Source organism: Macrotis lagotis, chromosome 4 (genome assembly GCF_037893015.1).
Source record: "Macrotis lagotis isolate mMagLag1 chromosome 4, bilby.v1.9.chrom.fasta, whole genome shotgun sequence".
In the NCBI taxonomy this organism is placed as follows: domain Eukaryota; kingdom Metazoa; phylum Chordata; class Mammalia; order Peramelemorphia; family Peramelidae; genus Macrotis; species Macrotis lagotis.
The window spans coordinates 276,865,944-276,886,401 of NC_133661.1; the positions used below are offsets into that span (position 1 = coordinate 276,865,944).

A 20,458-nucleotide genomic window follows, 5' to 3' on the forward strand; every position below is an offset into this window, starting at 1 on the left:
CTTCTTCCATTATTACAGGATTCTTGAAAGTTGAAAGCCCTAGTAGTTTAGTACTTCTCCAATCCTTTGATGAGCAAACTCCCATCTTTGCTTATTTTAATTTCTATGGAACAAATATAGTCTTTTGAGATTCAAACTAACAGCCCTTTTCCTACTTCTTACTCTTAGTCTACACATTTCCTGATCCCCATCATACTCTATCCTTCCATTGTGCCCTCTGGGATTTTTATTCTATTATTAATAAACTTCCTAAAACCTCTTACAATCTTCCCTTTTCTTGGACCTTTGGAAAACTGGCTTCTACTGGTAGGCACAACTTGCCTGAATTTTCCTTCCAGTTTTGATTAAGTGTGTTTGTCAACATTCACTTCTGGAGCCTCTATGTGCAACTTCTCCTTTAAGGTTCATGCCATCTGTGTATCTGTATATCCCCTACACCAATCCTCGCAGAAATCCATTTCCAAGTCATTCTCTCATTTATTTCAAGTTCACTACCTATTTGACTCAAACTCATGATTTTTTAATTGTAAACTTCAAAATACATGTTGATTTTATCTTGAATACCTTGGTCTCCACATTCACTAACCTCTTAGGTTCACAGAATTTACAGCTTCACTTTTCCCAACTCACTCAGATGGAAGATCATTCATTAATACCACCAATTTGTGTGCTTTGTCCATGATCTTGAAACCTAAAACATTTCTTGCTCTACATATCTCATCTCTTCTTTCCCCCCCCTTCCTAACATATTTTTAATTTTCATTATGAACTCCAATCCCTTCACAACTATGTTCTCCTACTCTACATTTTTCTCTCTTCACAGTCTTGACTCTATTGTTAAAACTATGTCCATTATACCCTATTCTTTACCCATCTATTATACCTTATCTTTTACCTTTGAGTCCCTTGCCACCCTAGTCTATTTTGGAAGGAATTCCCTCTTCTCTCAACTTGATGTCTCAAAACATTTCTATATTATTTCCCATTCTCTTCCTTTTATCCAATCTTTGAGTCAGAGTTGAGGCTGCTTCTTACAAAGGCCAATCTCTCTATTTGTGCTTTTGCTCTCATTCTCTCTTATCTGCTCTGGGAGTCTACCCCTTAAATCAATCCATCTCTTCTCTCTTATCTTAAAAGCTCCACATCCACTGATTTGTGACTTGTTTCCTGATTCTTACGAAATGCCCAGGTCACCTCACCCTTAAAAAAAATATTCCTTTGATCCTATCCTCTCCTTAAGCTATCCCACATTTTTCTTTTCTTTAACTGTCAATCTCCTAGAAAATGTAACCTATAATTGATTCTACTACCTCCTCATTTTTTACTCATTTACTTCTCTGTCCCTTGAAATCTGGCTTCTGATGCCAATATTTTGCTGAAACTCCACGATTACTAGCCATCTCTTAACTTCTAAAACTATTGGCCTGTTATTGTCCTCATTCTATTTGACATTTGTACAATTTTTGATACTGCTGACCACTCTCTTCTCCTATTATCTTTGCCTGCTAAAGTATTGATTTCTCTGTTATCTTCCCTCTATTTAACTATTCTTCTTCAGTCTTATTGGTGTCCCCCAAAGTTCTGTCCATTTTTCTGTCCACCTCTTTCAGTGATTTCATCAGCTCCCATGGATTAAATTATAATTTATGTATAGATGACTTGAAAACCTATACATCCATTCCTAATTTCTTTTCTGAATGCCAATTCTCTTGCACCAACTGATCAATGGACAGCTGTGATGTATTCAAGAGACATCATCTCTGGGTAATTAATCATTTTATTAATGATGCTAGCATATTATTAATAAAAGGATGGTCACTTGGCTGTCTCAGATGAAAGACAAATCTTGGAACCCACTCAATGCTAAATGCCCTTGGAAGAGTGAATATTTTTGAGGTTAGAAATCAAGTCTAGGGGAAGCTAGGTGGTGCAGTGGATAGAGCATCAGCCCTGGAATCAGGAATACCTGAGTTCAAATCTGACCTCAGACACTTAATAATTACCTAGCTGTGTGGCTTTGGGCAAGCCACTTAACCCCATTTGCCTTGCAAAAACCTAAAAAAAAAAAGAAATCAAGTCTGATTTGTTACCAAGTAAGGAGAAAATGAATATTATAATGAGAGATGGGCCTATTCTAATGAGGATCTGGGATACATGTCTCTTATCACTCAGTTTTGATCAGAGAATTATCTGTCTCCATAACATCCATCTGACAAAAAGGAGAATCCACATTTTCCCAGACCTGTCTGAATAAATACACAGTGCATTAGAATCCATGAATTCACCTTTTAAATAGATCTGAATTCTCCCTCTCAGTATCAGTCCTGTACTTCAAAAGACTGCCTCATTACAGGGGCTGATTTCTGGAAGGGGAAGTACAAAGGGGGAAAAACTTGAGTCTAATCAATAGTTATTAAATACAAGAGAAAAATAATCATTTCAATCATTTCAATAACCCTATTTGAATGACTTACTTGATCCTTAAATTTATCCATAAAAAATCTTCCCTTAATCTGCCCTTCTTTTAAACTTCCCTTTTTCTTTTAAGGGTACTACCTTCCTTTAAGGTTGACAACCTTGGAATCATCCTTTCCTCTTGCTTCCATATCAGGCTCCCCCCACCACCATTTCTAAACTATTTGCCACATTTGTAAATTATATTCATCTAATATCTCTATTACTTATTCTGAAATTTTCCATCATATAACCATTATCCTAGAGTCTTAACTCCTCTTACTTGGGTGATTATAATAGCCTCCTATTTGCTCTGTTTGTTCCTAGTCCCTTCCCTCTCCAATACAATACCTCCTCCACTAAGTTATGAAAATAATTTTTCTAAAATCAAGTCTGAACATGACACTTTCCTGTCAAAAACCTTTGTTTCCTTTTGCCTACAGAATAAAATATAAACTCCTCAGTTTGGCATTGAAAACCCTTTACAATTTAGATTACACCTGCATTTCCAGGTGCATGTTATATTATTCCTCTTCATACCCTCTGTGATCCAATCAAAATGTTCTTTAGTCATTTCTTGACTTTAGGGTCTGCATTTCCTATGTCTATAGCTTCACAAAAGTTACTTATCTCCATGCCTAGAATGTCTCAACTCTGCCTCTTGGAACCTCCAACTTTTTTGAGAGACGCTTCTGTAGGGTTAGTATTGAATTAACCCTGACAGTTTCACACCACTATTTCTTTAATTTAGTCTTTTGCTTTTACTGTCAAGGACAAAGTTTGTTCTTTTTGGACAACAGTATGATTATTGCTTTGAAGAATTAAAAAAAAATGGGATATAGTAGTTTTCCAGAGAAAGCATTTTATTACCCACCCCTTCCCCAAATAAAAAAAAATGTTTGGAGATGATGGGAACAGAAGGGACATTTATATGCAAGGATACATTATTATGGCATGGAAACATTGATTTTAGGGCCAGCAATAATATACTATAGGAATGCTGTATAGAGATCCCCACCCCTGCCTCTAGCTTTGCTAAATGACTCTTAGATAATCTGCATGGCTTTAGTGCTAAACCACCCAGGGCATGATCATAGTAGAAAATAATTTTATCTCAATAGCAAGGGAGCCTGGGGAAGGGTGGGAGCAAAGCTTGAACTGAAGAATTTAAAAGTAGTCCAAAAGACAGTTTAGACATAAACCAAAAATGAATTGAAATAAACTTCAGGTTATAGACCAGGCTCCAATGGCTACTAACACTCCGCTGAAAAGAAGAGTCTACAAATCAGGATCAATTCAGCTAATAAACGGAAGTGGAAACTTAAAAAGCAATCCAGTCAGTGGCACCAGCCACTTGTAGCAGGGTGGAAAAGGCAAGTAGGGAATTGTGGATCCAATTCAGAGACAGACAGATATTTCAGCCAAGACACAAGTCCTAAAAGCACTTTTAGACTCCTGTAGAACTCTGTGGGAATTTGTGGACGAATGTCCAAAATAGAATAAGGGAGATTTTCCCTGTTATTTGCCTTGCTTTGTTGTCTAGTAAAAATTAACTTTGTTTTTAATTAATGTGCCTTTTAGTTTAGTCTGGAAAACAAAACATTGATAAGAATCTCCTAAGTTGTCTTAAATAGATGTAGATCCAAAGTTTTAGCCTTGAAATCAGGTATGGTTTCTAAAGGTTATATTTAGAATACAGCCTTGGGAGTTCCATGACTTTGGAATTATCTTCAAGACCTTAGGTAAATCACTTACTCTCCTGGTGGTATAGAAAATTTTATACATACAAAAATATTTCCTCAATTTAGTCCTTTGTCTTGAGTCCTTTTTTTTTGTCTCTGCAATCCTTTGGACAATAGAGTAACTATTGTTTTGAAGAACTAAAAAGAAATTTGTATGCATCATTTAAATTTACAATTTTATATATATGCATATGGAAGTGCATATATGTATATAAGTCTTATAAAACTAAATGACATATTTTTATATATATATATATATATATATATAAATTTAAGAATGATAGCTAGATATTTGGGGCATACATGAAGCCCCATTTAGTTTTGATTTAAGCACAAAATGAGACTATTTTTAAGTGAATAACCAGGTAAATAAAAGGAGGTTTACTTATTCCTAGGAAAACAAGGATATAGCAGCATGAAAGTTCTATAGGGACAGACGTCCTCTTACCCTATCTTCATTTAGTAATGAATCTGATCAGCAGGTTAGATTATGGTGACTCATGATTTCAGATATCTAAGCTGGCCCTAGATGACCAGGAATCTGTTTTAAGGGAGGCAGGAACCAATTAGCTTCCAGGCACAGTTTTGTCATCTTTTAGGGAAAACTAATCCTATTATGGGAGGAAGAAGGAATTTTGAACATGTGTACTCCTATCTCAAAGGAGAGTCAACAAGCCTCTAAGTTATGCCATTGCTAATGAATTTAGAGTGGGTAACCTGGGATGTCAGGCTTCTTGATTGCACTCTTCCTCTGCCAGTCTAATATATCTTTACTCAGATATGTGTTCAATGATGATGGTTTCAGGTAACTAGTTCCTGGGGAAAAGGATCAGATTTTTTTTATTCCTGTGCACACAGCACTCTATGCAAAAGACCATCTAGTATAAAGATCACAAGATGGTGATGATAGGGTTTGGTGATGCTCTGGGGGTTGATTTTGCCTTTCATACAGGGAACTTAATGCTTCCTGGTAAAACAAGCTATTCTCATGAGATTCTTATTTGTTATAAGACTACTTGGCAGAAGAAAATGGTATTTTTGGTTGCACAAGCATAGATAAAGGGTTCTTTATTCATATACAAACCACAAATGAGGAAATTAGAGCACAAAGAAATTTGATCATTTGCCCAAGGTCACAAAGCTAGTCAATCGCAAAACCAGAAGTAGAACCCAGGTCTTCTGATTTCCAGTTCTATGCTTATCAGTGGAAAGTCCTCTTTTTTCCATGGACAGAGAAACTGAACCATAGTAAAAAATAATCTAAGAACCCTTGTTAAGTCAGAGTAGAAATAGCCCCATAGACCTTGCTTTTCAATGTGTTTTGGTTTTCAGATCAGTCTAAAAATAACAATATTAATAGTTAGCATTTATATGGCAATCTATTACCCTTTGACATATTATTATACTTCCTTTATATTTGAGGAAACTGAGGCTGAGAAAATGTAAGTGTCTTGCTCAGGGTCATAAGACCTGACTCCAAGTCTACTTAAGCCACCTTACCCTCCTAGATCAGCTAGATTTTCACACACCATTAATCATGGAGAAAGAGAAAACAAAGCTTAATTCTAAATCATACTTTCTTTTTTTCCCCAAGGCAACGGGATTAGGTGACTTGCTCAAGGCCACACAGCTAGGTAATTATTAAGTGTCTGAGGTCGAATTTGAACTCAGGTCCTCCTGACTCCAGGGTTGGTGCTCTATCCACTGCGTCACCTAGCCGCCCCCCTAAATCATACTTTCAAAGGACTACCTGGTGAATACTTAGAAAGAGAAGCAATGATCAATAAAAAGCAACCTTGGTTTCATTTAAGAACATTTATCATTCCCAGTGTTTTGGTTTTGGACTGGTAGTTAGGTTGCAGAGTAATTAAGACTACTTGACTTTCAACGTATCTCCTATGCTCTGCTTATAGAGAACATCAAGGGAACTGGGCCAGATGATATGTGAATTTGGAACTCCTTGAATGACAGGACCCAATGAGTAATCACTAATGGTTTGTTGGAAAATTGGAGAATGGTTTTAGTGCAATAACCCCAGGGATTTATCCCTGGTCCTTAATTAATTAAAATTCTTTATCATTGACTTGAAGGCATTCATAAAATCAGCTCCTTCAAAACAGATTTGGAGATTTTAGTGGATTGGTGTGCAATTGACAGTGTGAGTCGTCAAGAAGCTAATCCTATACTAGGCTGCATTAAGAGAGGTATAGCAGCCAGGAAGGTACAGGTTGTTCTGTCTGCATATGGTGGTGTATCAGATTTTACTGCAAGCACTGCATCCTAGAAAAGACAAGGCTGTTGGAAAGATTGGAGAATGTGGCATTTTGATGGAATTAGGGACATTTACCATGGAGATATAATGGGGGTGAAGGAAGAGGAAGACTACAGTATCTTTGTATATTTGAAGGGTTGTGATGAATGAGAATTTGATTGATCATGTTTGGCCCCAGAAAATAGAAGGAAAAACTTTGGAAGGGGGAGGAGGAATTGCAAAGAGGTAGTATAAGGTTTGAACAAGTGATCCTATGTTCTTCCCCTCAGAGGAGGTGTGAAGGCAGAGTCTGGAGAGCCATTTTTGAGATATTACATAAGGCTTACTCATTCAAGGAGAGAGCATTCCTGAATCAAGACTGGGGGGACATGCTTTAATTTTTTAAAACTAAGTCTGTGATTTCATGAACAAAGGGAATGCCTGGTGTGGATCTTTCTCCACTAATGTAGATTTTACCTTTTCTGCAACTTTAGAGTCACTTGGTGGTACTGAGAGTTTATTGTCCAGGCAAATTTAAACCCAAGTCTTCTGGTTTTCATGTTTGTGGTTTCAGCCATTTCACCATCCACTATGTCAGATACTTCTCTATTCTGAATGTTCATGTCTTTTTATGTTATCAATGTCTATTTGTCAGAGCATAAAAGTATTTATTTTGTATTGTCTTATGTGTTAGAATGAAGGCTCAAAGATTCCACTGAACAGTAACATAGAAAATGGCTTGCTGAGGAATCCTTTGTCCTGGTCCCATCATTCTGAAGGATGTTTTCTACACCCACATTTTGAAATATTAGGACTCTGAAAATTCCCAACCTCCAGAGCTGCCCTCATGCATAGCAAACTCCTTTTGTCTTCTCTTAATGGACTCTGTTCACATTTATTTCAAGCCTCCAAAGACATGAGGCTGTGAGGTTACAAAAAAAGTTAAAGGTCATTAGGATTCCAGAATTGCCTTCCTGCTTTCTCATTGAAGTATTATATGAGGTCCAGCAAGTTCCTTAGCCCTAAGCTTTAGAAATTTATGACTTATTCCCCATTGAATAGGGGTCAAAGATATGAAGCAACTACTCAAAAAGAATTGCCAACTATTAGCAACCCTATGAAATATTACTGCAATTCACTAATAATAAAAGAAATGTAAATCAAAATGATACTGAGGTTTGACCTAATACCCAGAAAATGGGTAAAAATGATTTTATATGGGTAAAAATGACTGTACCATAAGAAATGATGAATATGAAGAATTCAGAGAAATGTGAGAAGACATAAATCAATACAGAATAAAATAGGCAGAAGCAGGAAAACAGCAAATGTAATTTCAATAATGTAAATATAACAAGGTAAACAAAAAGCAGTCCTGAACATTGCATTTATAATGATCAATCTTGGCTCCAGAGAGGAGGGCCATGATCAATCCTTTTTTCCACATGACATCTTTTCAAATATTTGATAACAGTTTTTAAATCCCTCCTTAAACTTCTCCAGGTTAAATATCCCTAATTCCTCAAGTATTTTTGAGGATTCTTCACTGTCCTGTTTACTGTCCTCTGGAATTTCTCATTCCACGCAAAATGTGGCATGCAGATTTGAATTCTTGAGGGGCAATCTGACCAAGGCAGAGTACAAGTCTAAGAATTCTTTGGTTTTCTTGGCTGCCATGTATTTTTTGGCTCAAATAGAACTTGTAGAAACAGAAAGGAAAGGAAAGGAAAGAAGAACTAAGTATTGATCTATCAACCTATTCTATTCCATACTCTGTGCTTTTTACAAACAAATCATTCAATCCTCACAATATTACAAAGTACATTGCTACTATTATCTCCATTGTACAATTAAGGAACCTGAGGTAAAGAGGTTAAGTGACTTGCCCAGGAATAGAGCTAGTATTCTGAGTATATCAGAATAGTATATCTTAGGCTGGATTTGAGCTTGTTTTCTTGACTCCAGACCCAGTGCTCTATCCACTGCACCTCCAGCTGAAATATTTTTCAGAGAAACTGCCATCTAGACATACCACTTATCTTGTACTTGTGAAGGTGATTTTTCAAACTCAGGTGTATGATTTTATCTCAACCAAATTAGATGTAGAGAAAGGTATAGAAGAACAAAGATGTAAAGATGTCCTAGCAAGTCAAATTTTTTCTGAATCTTGGCTCTTTCATCCCGGCTTTGTATTTACCCATGGGATATAACCATTTACTTTTCTTTAGTTTCCCCACATATATAATGGGCTGAATGGCCTTATATGTGAAACACTTGAAAATCTTGAAAACTACTGAAACTTGAACTTGAAAATGATTCACAAGGACTAGTTCCAATGCCTTACAAGCAAAAGTAGTTCACGGAAAATACCAGAGGAAATCTTAACTTTCATATGGTAATAATAACTGCCATTTAGGTAGAGCTCTTAAGATTTACAAACTATTTAACAGAACAACAAGCAATGTATGTAAATCAAGATATAGACATTTGAAGGAGTGGGACAGTAATGGGAGGGCCTGGTGCAGACAAGAAATGGGATGATAAGACTGCCAGTCATCATGTTCAAGAAGAGCTTTCATGCTTGGGCATAGCCACTAGACCTCCTGGGAGAGATTAATAATCCTCTTAGGCATGGCTAGGTAAGAACTACAAGTCAGAGGTTAGTGAGCTTGTGTGAACAACTGAAGGTTCCACAGACCTAGGGCAGGGGGAATTACACAGATAATGGCAGCTGCATTTGGATTCAGAGAAAATTTTCTTTAGGTCCCCATCTCACCTATGCCTCACATCGGGTCTGAGAACTTGACTATTGACTGAAATGAGCCATGGGCATGTGCACATGGTTTAGGAAGAGAAATTCCCCCTGATTCTGTCTAGAATAAATCAAGGTCTCATCCAGCACAAAGTTGTCCATTCACCAATCCCCATGCCACACATGGAAGATTTAGAGCCTCATCAATCCCAGTTACTACAGGGCCTCCAGGGAGCACAGAAGAAAAATATGGCAGTTGGCCCTGGCTGAAAAGGATTGGTCTGCTCGCCACCCCCCTCCCCCGCCCCAGTCCTTGGTAATAGAGATTTACACACAGATAATATGGTATTTTTAAATGGGAAAAAAGAAAACATGGTACCAGAAAAAGGAAAAGGGAAAAGACCCCCTGGGGATGCTTGATAAAAATCAGACGAATATTATCTGTTCAATGAATACCCAATGACTTCATCTCTGTGAGAACAAAATAATGACACTAATCTTCACCTCCCCATATATGCAATGTGTTTTCTTCTGGATGCACTATGGTCTTCTATATATCTTCAGTTCCTTCCATCTTACAAACTGACTAAAATGAAGGCCTGTATTATAGCAGATGTAATTCTCACTCCCCAAGTTCGCCTGAAGCCCAGAAAAGCAAGGGGCCTGGGCCCCCTGAGTCCTAGCCTCTGGGTATGAATCCACAAGGGAAGCTGTTGCACAGTAGCTTCTAAATTCTCTCACACTTAATAGGATCGGTGTATTTCCAAAGGTCAGCAATTCTCTAGGTTTTGGCTGCTTTTTTAAAAATTTAAACAGTCCTTATGAAAGTGTCAAATTCCTCTAATTTTGTTCTTAGGCTTTATTAAACACAGCAGACCTCAAATCCTGACCAGCTATGTGATCCTGGGCAAGTGACTTGACTGCTATTTGCCTGAGTTTCTTCAGTGTAAAACAAGGATAATAACAACATCTCTCTCCAAGGGTGGTTGCGAATATTAAAGGAGATAATCCTCTTGTAGGGGGCCTTAGCAAAATTCCTGGCACAGAATGCTTTATAAATGCTTAATTGGGTAAATAGGGTGACTTGGTGGAGAGAGGGTTGGGTCTAGAATCAGGGAAATTCAGCTTCATGAGTTCAAACTGGGCTTCAGACACTAACTGGCTGTGTGACCCTAGGCAAGTTACAACCCTGTTTGCCTCAGTTTCTCATCTGTAAAATGAGTTGGAGAGAGAAATAGTAAATTGCTTTAGTATTTTTACCAAAAAAAAGCCCAAATGGCTGGGACAGACATAACTGAAAAATAACTGAACCACCACAAAAAATGCCTATTCCTTTTTCTTCTTCCTTGAATGGTGTGTCTGTGTGTGTGTCTGTGTGTGTATGTGTGTGTGTGTGTGTGTGTGTGTGTGTGTGTGTGTGTGTGTGTGTAGAGTTAAACAAAGGTTGTCCAAGGTCAAATGGTGGCTAGGAAGAAAAAGTGCTTAGCATATTAAGACAGCCTTGCAAATAAGTAAGTGGCTTAGAATAGCTTTGAGGCAGCAGAGTCAACAGTCAATAGGCAGTCAGTCTCCAGAACATGTTCTTCTCCTCCTTCCTGGCAGATGGGCTTTGCCCCAAGTGCACAGCTTGATACTTTTTAACTGTGCCAAGAAAACTTGAGTTTCCTTAAGACCTGTCATAGTCAACAAGTCAGCAAGCATTTATTAAGAGCTTCCTATAGGCCAACCAGTGACCTAAGACTGAGAATACAAACACAAACAAAAAGGACAGGATCAGCCTGTCTCATCACTCTACAGCCCTGCCCACCATTGGCAAGTAGCCCTTGGAATGTTGGCATGCTTTCTCTTTTCATCATTCGGGCTGTGTTGATACTCTCCATTAATATAGTCCAACAGGAATGGTATGTAATAGGCAGGATGTTGTTGCTGTTGTTGTTCCGTCATTTCAAGTGTGTCTGATTCTTCATGATTCCATTTAGGGTTTTCTTGGCAAAGATATTGGAATAGTTTCTTGCTCATTTTAGGGACAAGGAAACTGAAGCAAATAGGGTTAGGTGACTTGCCCAGGGTCACACGGTACATGTCTGAGACTTTATTTGAACTCAGGAATATTTGTTTTCCTGACTCCAGGCCAGGCATTCCATCCAATGTACTATCTAGTTGCCCATAAATAGTCCAGGATAGGGTGGGAAAAGCAGTGCCATGAGATGAAAGAACTTAAGAAACAAGAAGTCCAACTCCCTTCTTTCTTCAGAGGAAATCAACCTGCTCAAAATTATGTCTGTGACAAGATTTAAACCCAGGTCTTCCTGATCTACTTTGATGCCCCACTGTCACATCAAAATCAATACAGACAAAATGGTTATAATCCTTGTCCAGACTGACCCCGTTTCTTGCAGTGGCATGATTCTCTTTCCATACCTGATTAAAAGTTTTAAAGTTGACCCAGCCCAGCACAGCCAAGAGATCACCAGCCGCAGAATCTGCAGTGAGAATCTGGAGAAAGCTGCCTATACCCCAAGAGACAGTAAGGCAAGTCTGCAGAGATTTCTCTGCTCTCTCTGGGGTAGGACTCTGCTGTTTGCCTACACTCACATATTACAGTTTGGGCTCACAATATTAAATAACCAAGCTGGATCTATCCTTATAGCCCCAGGGCAGAGGGAAGTCCTGGGGCATCTACATATCAAAGCACAGGCTAGAGAGCATAAGACCTTAGAGGAATAAAGGTCCCAGTGGGGTGTCCCCCCAAAAAAACCACCCCAAAGCCTTGGAAGTGCTGTAAATTAGTATTGGGCTGAGGAAATGAGTAAACAACAGAAAAAGAAGAATCTGACCATAGAGAATTACTTTAGTCCCATGGAAGACCAAAACGCATACTCAGATGATGACAAAATCAAAGCTTCCATATCCAAAACCAACAAGAGAAATAGAAAATCGGCTCAGACTATCGATGAGCTCAGAAAAAGACTTTGAAAAGCAATTAAGTGAGGTAGAGGAAAAACTGGGAGGAGAAATGACAGCGATGCAGATAAATCATGAAAACTAAATCTAAAGCTTGGTGAAAGATATACAAAAAATACTGAAGAAAATAATATGTTAAAAACCAGTTTAGGCCTAATGGAAAAAGCAAAACAAAAGGCAAATGAGGAGAAGGATGCCTTAAAAAGCAGAATTGGCCAGCTGGAAAAGGATTTAAAAAAGCTCTCTGAAGAAAATAACTCCTTCAAATGCAAAATGGAACTAAAGCTGAATTTTGCAAGAAAACAGGAAGAAATAAAACTCTGCCAAAAAAAGCCAAAAACTAGAAGAAAGTGTGAAATATCTCATTGGAAAAAGAACCGACCTCGAAAACAGATCCAGAAAAAATAACTTAAAAATTATTGAACTATCTGAAAGCCACTACCAGGAGAAAAGCCTAGACTTCATCTTTCAAGAAATAATACAGCAAAATTGCCCTGAGATCCTAGAAGCTGAGGGTAAAATAGAAACTGAAGGAATTCATTGATCCCCCCCCCCCCCCCGAAAGAGATCCCAAAAGAATAACTTCCAGGAATATTATGGACAAATTCTAAAACTCCCAAATCAAAGAGAAAATTCTAAAAGCTGACAGAAACAGACAATTCAACTACCGAGGCTCCATAGTCAGGATTACACAGGATCTGGCAGCATCTACATTAAGGGCTTGTAGGGATTGGAATATGATATTCCAGAAGGCAAAAGATCTTGGTTTACAACCAAGAATCAACTACCCAGGAAAACTGAACGTCCTCTTTCAGGGGAAAAGATGTACTTTCAATGAAACAGGGGACTTTCAAACTTTCCTATTGGAGACAACCAGAGCTGAACGGAAAGTTTGATCTCCAAGTACAGGACTCTGGTGAACCATAGAGGGAGTGGAAGAGAGGGACTAATTATGAGGAAACTTAATGATATTGAACTGTTTGTATCCCTGCATGGGAAGAAGATATTGATAACTCAAATGAACTTTCTCATTTATAAGAGCTGTTAGGAGCATATATAGACAGGTGGAATATAATGTTATGATGTGGTAAAGGGATGTAGTCAAAGGGTGATGGGAGAAAGTACTGGGAAGAAGGAAAAGGCGATGAAAAAGCTGAGAGATTTCACATAAGAGTCAAGAAAAAGCTTTTTCAATGGAGTAGAGGGGGGCAAGGCAAGGGGGAATGAGTGAGCATTCATTCTCGTCAGAAATGGCATACATACTCAATAGGGTGAGGATCTATCTTGCCCTGGAGAAGGATGAGAGGAAAGGGACAGGATGAGGGGAAATGGGGGGGGGGGGAGGGAAGGGAGGAATAGGTGATAAAAGAGAGAGGGTACTCACTTTTGGACAGGGCTAGGATGAAAGGAGAGAGAGAATAGAATAAATGAGAGTGGGGAGCAATAGAGTGGAGGTGCAGCTAGTAATAGCCACTGTGTAAAACTATTGAAGCAACTTCTCTGGTGGACTTATGATTAAGAAAGCAACTCACCCCAGAGACAGAGCCATTGGAATCTGAACATACACTGAAGTACAATTTTTTTCCCTCTCTCTCTATTCTTGAGGTTTCTCATCTTCTTGTGGGGGGAGTTTATCTTTATTTTTGTTTACTCTTATAACACGTTCAATTTGCATCAATGTATGGCCTGGAGACAATGTATAGAATATCAGACAGCCTTCTGGGGGGGGGGGGGAATTTTAGAATTCAGAGCCTTGGAAAAAATGTTGGGTACTTATTACTACTGTATAATTGGAAAACAAATAAAATGTTAAAATGCCAAAAAAAGTTTTAAAGTCATTTTGGACTCTCCCCTGTACATGTTCTGTGTATATGTCATGAAGCAATTATTTATTCCTTAGAAAATTTATTCTCTTTCTACTGCCACTACCATAGTTCAGACCTTCATCAACTTCATTTCAGAATTAATATGAAACCTTTCTAGGGAGTCAAAAAAACTTGTCTCTTCCCATCCTAAACTGCCCCTCACACCCAGTAGGTAGTCCACATCTGCTCAATGAATACTGCCAGAGCTACCTTCCTAATACACTATCCTATTTTTGAAGTCAGATTGTAAGCCCAAGCATAGATCTCAAGGACCAGCAAAAAGGCTACCCCCCCTTCTACCTACACTATGAATAACTTCCAAACTATTGGGGGGGAAGAGAGAAAAAAGAAGACATATGCTCCTAACTTCATTATCACCCTGGGATGCCAGTCTTGCTCTGAGGCTAGGAAATGAAGATGTATATATAATCACAACCCAGGAAATTGGGTCTATTAAGAAATATAGATGGATTCTTGGTGGCCCTGGAGTGGTTAGGGTCTGAAGACTTTTATAATGAGATAGACAAAAGAAACAGCCAATTTTTATAAATGTACCAATCTAGGACAGGCAGTCTCCATTTGCTTCTGAAAACATCAATTGTGAGTATAGATAAGGATAAATGGGGGGGGTGGTAAAAGTCTTGAGGTATTGGGGCTGTCCTTATAGATACATTAGTTATTGCAGCTATTCCTGTTGACATGTTCAATATTCTCCTTCTGATAGAAGGTGCCAATTTGGACCCATACTGGTTGTGTGAATATGGGCAACACATCTAACCTCTCTGCTTTAGTTTCTTCATCTGTAAAATGGTGCTGTGGATGCCAAATGATGCACATTAAGGTGTTTTATAAAACTTAAAGTCTTATATGGAAGCTAGATATTACTTGAAGAATCCAAAAATTGCATTCCCTAAGAGTTGGAAAACCTGTTAAAATAATTTAGCCCGGGGGTGGCTAGGTGGCACAGTGGATACAGAACTGACCCTGGAGTCAGGAGTACCTGAGTTCAAATCCAGCCTCAGACAATAACTGCCTAGCTGTATGGCCTTGGGCAAGTCACTTAACCCCATTGCCTTGCCAAAAATAAAAAAAAAGATAATTTAGCCCAAACTCTAAATTTATGGAAAAGGAAGCAGAGACTTAAAGAGGAGAAATTTCCTCAAGATCACACTGTTAATGTGACAGAGCCAGAAACTTGAACTCAGGTTTCCTGACTTCTAGCCCAGTGCTCTGATTTAAATGATTTTAGGTTAGTTTTCTTTCAGGTATTGTCAGACTCAGTCAATGATAAGATCAGAAAAATATAAAAGTTTATAAATTCAAACTGTTAGAGTAGTGAAGAATTCTATCATTTCAATCAATTTTCATTTCCAACAAAACAAAAACTGAGAACCTAGTTCCAGTGAAATTGCCAATGGTTGGTTGTTTTTTTTTTATTTTTTTGCATGATCTAGCTTTAGAGATAAAAACATTGTTGGGCAGTTGTGAGAGAAAACTTTAATTTGGAATCAGAATAGATCTGGATTCAGTCATGTCTTAAACACATACTAACCATGGAACCATGAATAAGTCATTTAAACTTTCAGTACCCCAGATAACTTTTTAAGACTCGAATTTCAAAGTACCAATGTACACTGTCCACCTGGCAATTCTTAAGATGATGAAGTCATAGGTAGAAAGCTGAGAAGAGGAAGGGATGAAGTGAAGGAAAGAAGGGAGGGAAAGAGATATAAGAGGAAGAGGAAGAAAAAAGGAGAAAGAAGGAGCAAGGGAGAAAATCAGGGAGGGAGGGAGGGAGGGAGAGGGAGAGGGAGAGGGAGAGGGAGAGGGAGAGGGAGAGGGAGAGGGAGAGGGAGAGGGAGAGGGAGAGGGAGAGGGAGAGAGAGAGAGAGAGAGAGAGAGAGAGAGAGAGAGAGAGAGAGAGAGAGAGAGAGAGAGAAGAGAGAGAGAACGAGAACAAACAGGAAAACTAGGTGTTGAACTATCTTTTCTGACTGAACTCTCTGATACTTACCATGAGATCTATTACAAGCCTCCATAATATTCAGATTTTTCCTTTGGAAACTGGTTATATACCAGAAAAGGTCTCTTCAAGGTGCTTATAACCAGCAGCATATACAAATGAATCATACTTCTTACAAGAATTTATGTTTAGAGGGGGTTTATATTAATTCCTACCCTTGAAATTACTTTTCATGTTGATAGCAAATACAGAATTTGGAAGAGTCTAATAGATTCGATTTTTTTTTAGATTCCTGCTATCTCTTTTGCTTTATTGATGATATCAGTTTCAAATATTATGGGACAGACACTGGAACATTATAGTTTCCCATGCTTAATTAGTGAATATCTGAAGGTACCTCTTCCTCTCAGATGCTGGATAAGGTACAAAAGTCTTCTAAGGATATCTAGTGCAGTAGGATATTGATGATATTCCCAACCTTACACACACACACACACACACACACACACACACACACACACAAACACATTCTTAGTAATGAACTGAACAAATCTGGAATAATTTTCAATTAAGAGTTTTTCCTCAGTTAAGGAAACATTACTTCATTTCAGCTTTTTGTAACATATTAAACTAAGTCTGTCCCTCTCCCCACCCCCCACCCCCTGCAACATCCTTGCCCCACCAACCTAAAAAGAAAAAGTGCTGAAGAAGTGCTGAACAAATTTTATAATAAGCACATAAGTAAATTTAGCCTTGCTTCTCAAAACAGAATGATTGTATTCAGGGATCATATTGGAATGTCTAATTGACCCCTGAAGATTTCTTATGAGATACAGAGGCACAAGGAAAAAGTTCCTCTCTTTCCTCCTTTTATCATCACATCTTTCATTCATTACAGAATTGTCAGTTCTCTCACTGATCAGAGATATGAAAACAAATTACATAATTTCTATTTTTTAAATTTATTTTTTGTTATCAAAGACAATGTCCAGAAACATTAAGTACTAAAGAATTTGTTCATGGCATTGTTTTACAAAAATTCCTAATGGAGGGTGAATAGTTTATTTTAAGATGTATCCTTCATTTATTAATGATGAGGTGATGAATCAATGCAATTACTTAAAAAAATTTAAAGAAAAGAACTTCTAATTCTCATTCTGAATCTGTTGGTCAAAGCAGGTTTGGTGGTCACCAGGGGTTAAGAACCAACTCTTTCCCCATCAAGATAGGGAATGGAATTTGGTTCTTCTGAACAGGTCACACAGATCTCTCAAATATTAGGCACCATGTTTGAAATCTCACACATATAAAATATGTTCATGTCACTCAAATTACACAATGTGGCAGTGTTAAAAAGTCAGAATTATAGTCAATTAATGATAGAGACAGTGTAGGCCAAATGTTCACTTGATGATGAATGACGGGGATGGAATCTTGAAAGAAGGGGCAAGGGAGAAAAGAACTGTTTGCATGTGAGTAGGCTATTGGTTTGCGCACAGGGGCAAGTGCATTGTAACAAAATATGTTCATTAAGGAGAAATTCCAACGATGGTTCATCCATCTGTTTTAAGCTGTTCATTCAGTCTCAGTCCTGAAGGCTCTCATTTGTTTAACTCTGGGTTAAAACGTAAATTCAAAGTTTAGTTAGTATGCTGTTTGGCTCAAACCAGTTCGAAATGAATGAGTTTGTTCCACTCCCTTGCCTGCAGATTTATTTTTCGGCTTCTGGGTATGTAGGGTACTTGACTGTCTCTATTTTCTCCTTCACTTTATAGGAAGGGTACAAGCCTGTTCTCCCTAGTTTCCTATTGACACCTTTAGAATAGCCATCCCAGTGGTTTCCAGCCACGCCAATGACATCTCCAGGGTCCATAGGGATTTCATCAGCAGTTCGTGGTTGGTGAGGATAAACAGCAATCTGGTTGTGGGCATTCTGGCCCCCAAAATAGTAAATGTCATCCAAAGAATGAAAGTAGGCAGAGGCATCTGGATGCAGCGTCTGCATGATCTCATAAGCAACTCGACAAACCTTGGGAAACAGGAAAAAGAACAATTAGTATAGAGCTATTCTAGTCATAGATGGCAACTAAGAGACATCCAGGAAAGCCACAGCTTGGGAGAGGTATGGATCAGCAAATCTAAGTTCTTGTTTGAGGAATGTGACATAAATCTGGTCTCTTATGATAGAGCAAGTGATTTTACAATTTTATAATCCATTAGATTGTAAGTTTCTTGAGGGCAGGAACAGTCTTTGGCCTTTTTGTATCCAATGTCTGACAGAGGGCCTGGCACTGGGCACTAGGACCTTGATGCTTTATTGATTGATTGATTGATTTTACCTCTCTGCCTAGTACTCTTGTCTACAAAAACAGATGAGAAAACAGTGTTTCTCCAGTACACCTGAGGAAGGTAATTATGAGCATATAAAACAGTGTTTTTGTATGGGCTACATACTATTGTTGCTGTTCAGGCACATCTGATGCTCTGTGATCCCATTTGGGGTTTTTTTTGGCAAAGACATGGAGCGGTCTTGCCATTTCCTTCCCTAGTTCATTTTACAGATGAGGAAACTGAGTCAAGCAGAGTTAATGACTTGCCCAGGGTCCCACTACTAGATGGCTCAGTTAGATAGACAGCGCCATTGGATCTGGGAGTCTGGCAGACCTGATTTCAAATCTGGCCTCAGAAAGCCACTAGCTAAGTGACCCTGGGCAAGGCACTTAACCTCTGTTTACTTTAATCCACTGAAGAAGAAAATGGTACATCACTCTGGGATCTTTGCAAAGAAAATCCCTATGGTCCATGGGGCAATGAGAGTTGGACTAAACAAGGCCTGGACTAAGAACAGTACTTTGCTCACCTAATGGTAAATCAAGCAGTCACTTGATGATGAAGATCCCCCCTGCTCTAGAACTAACTGAAATCCCATTCTTTTAGCTCAAAATTTTTTCAGTCTGTTATTAGCAGAAGAGAGAAAAGTTTGATCTTTGATAGGCAGCTGATGGTACAGTGGAAAGAGTACTACACTTGGTGTTAAGAAGACTTGAATTGAGGGGCAGCTGGGTGGTGGTGTGGACAGAGCACAAGCACTGGAGTCAGGAGAACCTGAGTTCAAATCTGACCTCAGACATTTAACTGTGTAACCTTGGGCAAGTCACTTAACCCCATTGCTTTGCCAAAAAAAAAAAAAAAAAAAAAGATGAAGAAGACTTGATTTGTATCCAGCTTCAGGTATACTACCTGCTTGACAGCCACTTAACCTTTGTCTGACTCAGTTTTCTTACCTATCTCACAAGGTTATCATGAGGCCCACTAAGATAATATAAATAAAATGCTTTGAAAACTTCATAATTATAAAAATAGCTATTTTTATCATCACTATCATCATACTCATCATCAATTATTTATATCATTAGTATTATGGACACATAGTGGACTAAGACCTTGGCTGTGTTATAAAATACTTAAAAATAACACACATGTTTTACATGACTTCACATGCATAATAGGTGGGAGATGAGCTAGAAAAAGGCAGAAAATCTGGAACTCAAAATTTAAAAAATAGTAATAGAAATAAAATGACCTCATGTCCTGGACTTGGTCTTATTTGATTCAAAGGCCTAATTAGTCTTCATTGAATGGAATTAATTTTATGAAAGGATCTTGATTTTCTGAAATTAGGATTAGAAAGAACTTCTCCTATTTATGGGAACCAAACCAGGAGGGGCAATGTTTTTGTTTAATTCTTTGTTAGTCTTTATCTGGATTTAAAGGGGAATAATGAGGAGTAATTGGCTTCAGGGAGATATTTTCCAGGACATGCCAACACTATTATTTCTTTTATTCTGTTTAGTAAATCAACTCCCTTACCCCAAATCTAAACTATATACCTGTGCTTTAATTTGCTGTGGATTTTCACTTAAGGACTATTTTGAATGTAAGTGGAGATCACTTGAGGAATAGAAAATTCCAATTAATAGGGGAAATTTTCCCTGTTTGCTTACTCTTTGAGTGGGGCTGCTTACATATTAGTAAACTGGCTATGACAGACTCTGGCTAAAACAGAACTCTACATCCCCCACCCCCAATCCATGATATAAAGAAATTTCAAGTTCTTTCCTGAGGAAAAAATTTTATAAAAAGAAAACACTGGTTTTTTTCCCAGACTAGAGAGAGGCTACTGGCATCCAGACAAACTTTACTTTATTACAAAACATGCCCCAGGTCTGGCACCGTAGATAGAAAATGTTCACATTAAGTATGATGATAAAGTTGATATACCATGACAAAAAACAAAACCCATCACAGCTGAAGTCCAAATTTTTATCCAGAACTTCAGTGGTTCAATAAAATTTATCAAATACCTATTATGTGTCACAATTATCTCATCATACCTTATGTATTTGTAAATGCTTAGCACTTAGGACAGATCCTTGAAACATTTTAAGTCAATTCAGCCAATATTCA

The 20,458-nt window shown here is 38.1% G+C and overlaps 1 protein-coding gene and 1 long non-coding RNA gene across 3 annotated transcripts in view; both read right to left on the reverse strand.

Moving 5' to 3' along the window:
- Window positions 1-1,983: 1,983 nt before the first annotated feature.
- Window positions 1,984-20,458, reverse strand: part of LOC141522575 (uncharacterized) — a 369,684-nt gene continuing 351,209 nt past the window's right edge. The window contains exon 5 of the long non-coding RNA XR_012478239.1: window positions 1,984-2,055. This is a non-coding gene — a long non-coding RNA (uncharacterized LOC141522575). The remainder of the gene's footprint in view (window positions 2,056-20,458) is intronic.
- FUT8 (fucosyltransferase 8) overlaps window positions 16,729-20,458 on the reverse strand; it is a 268,893-nt gene continuing 265,163 nt past the window's right edge. For both annotated transcript variants that reach the window (XM_074236102.1, XM_074236101.1), the window contains exon 10: window positions 16,729-18,020. In XM_074236102.1, the coding sequence (XP_074092203.1) occupies window positions 17,703-18,020 (318 nt within the window). In that variant the 3' untranslated portion in view covers window positions 16,729-17,702. The remainder of the gene's footprint in view (window positions 18,021-20,458) is intronic.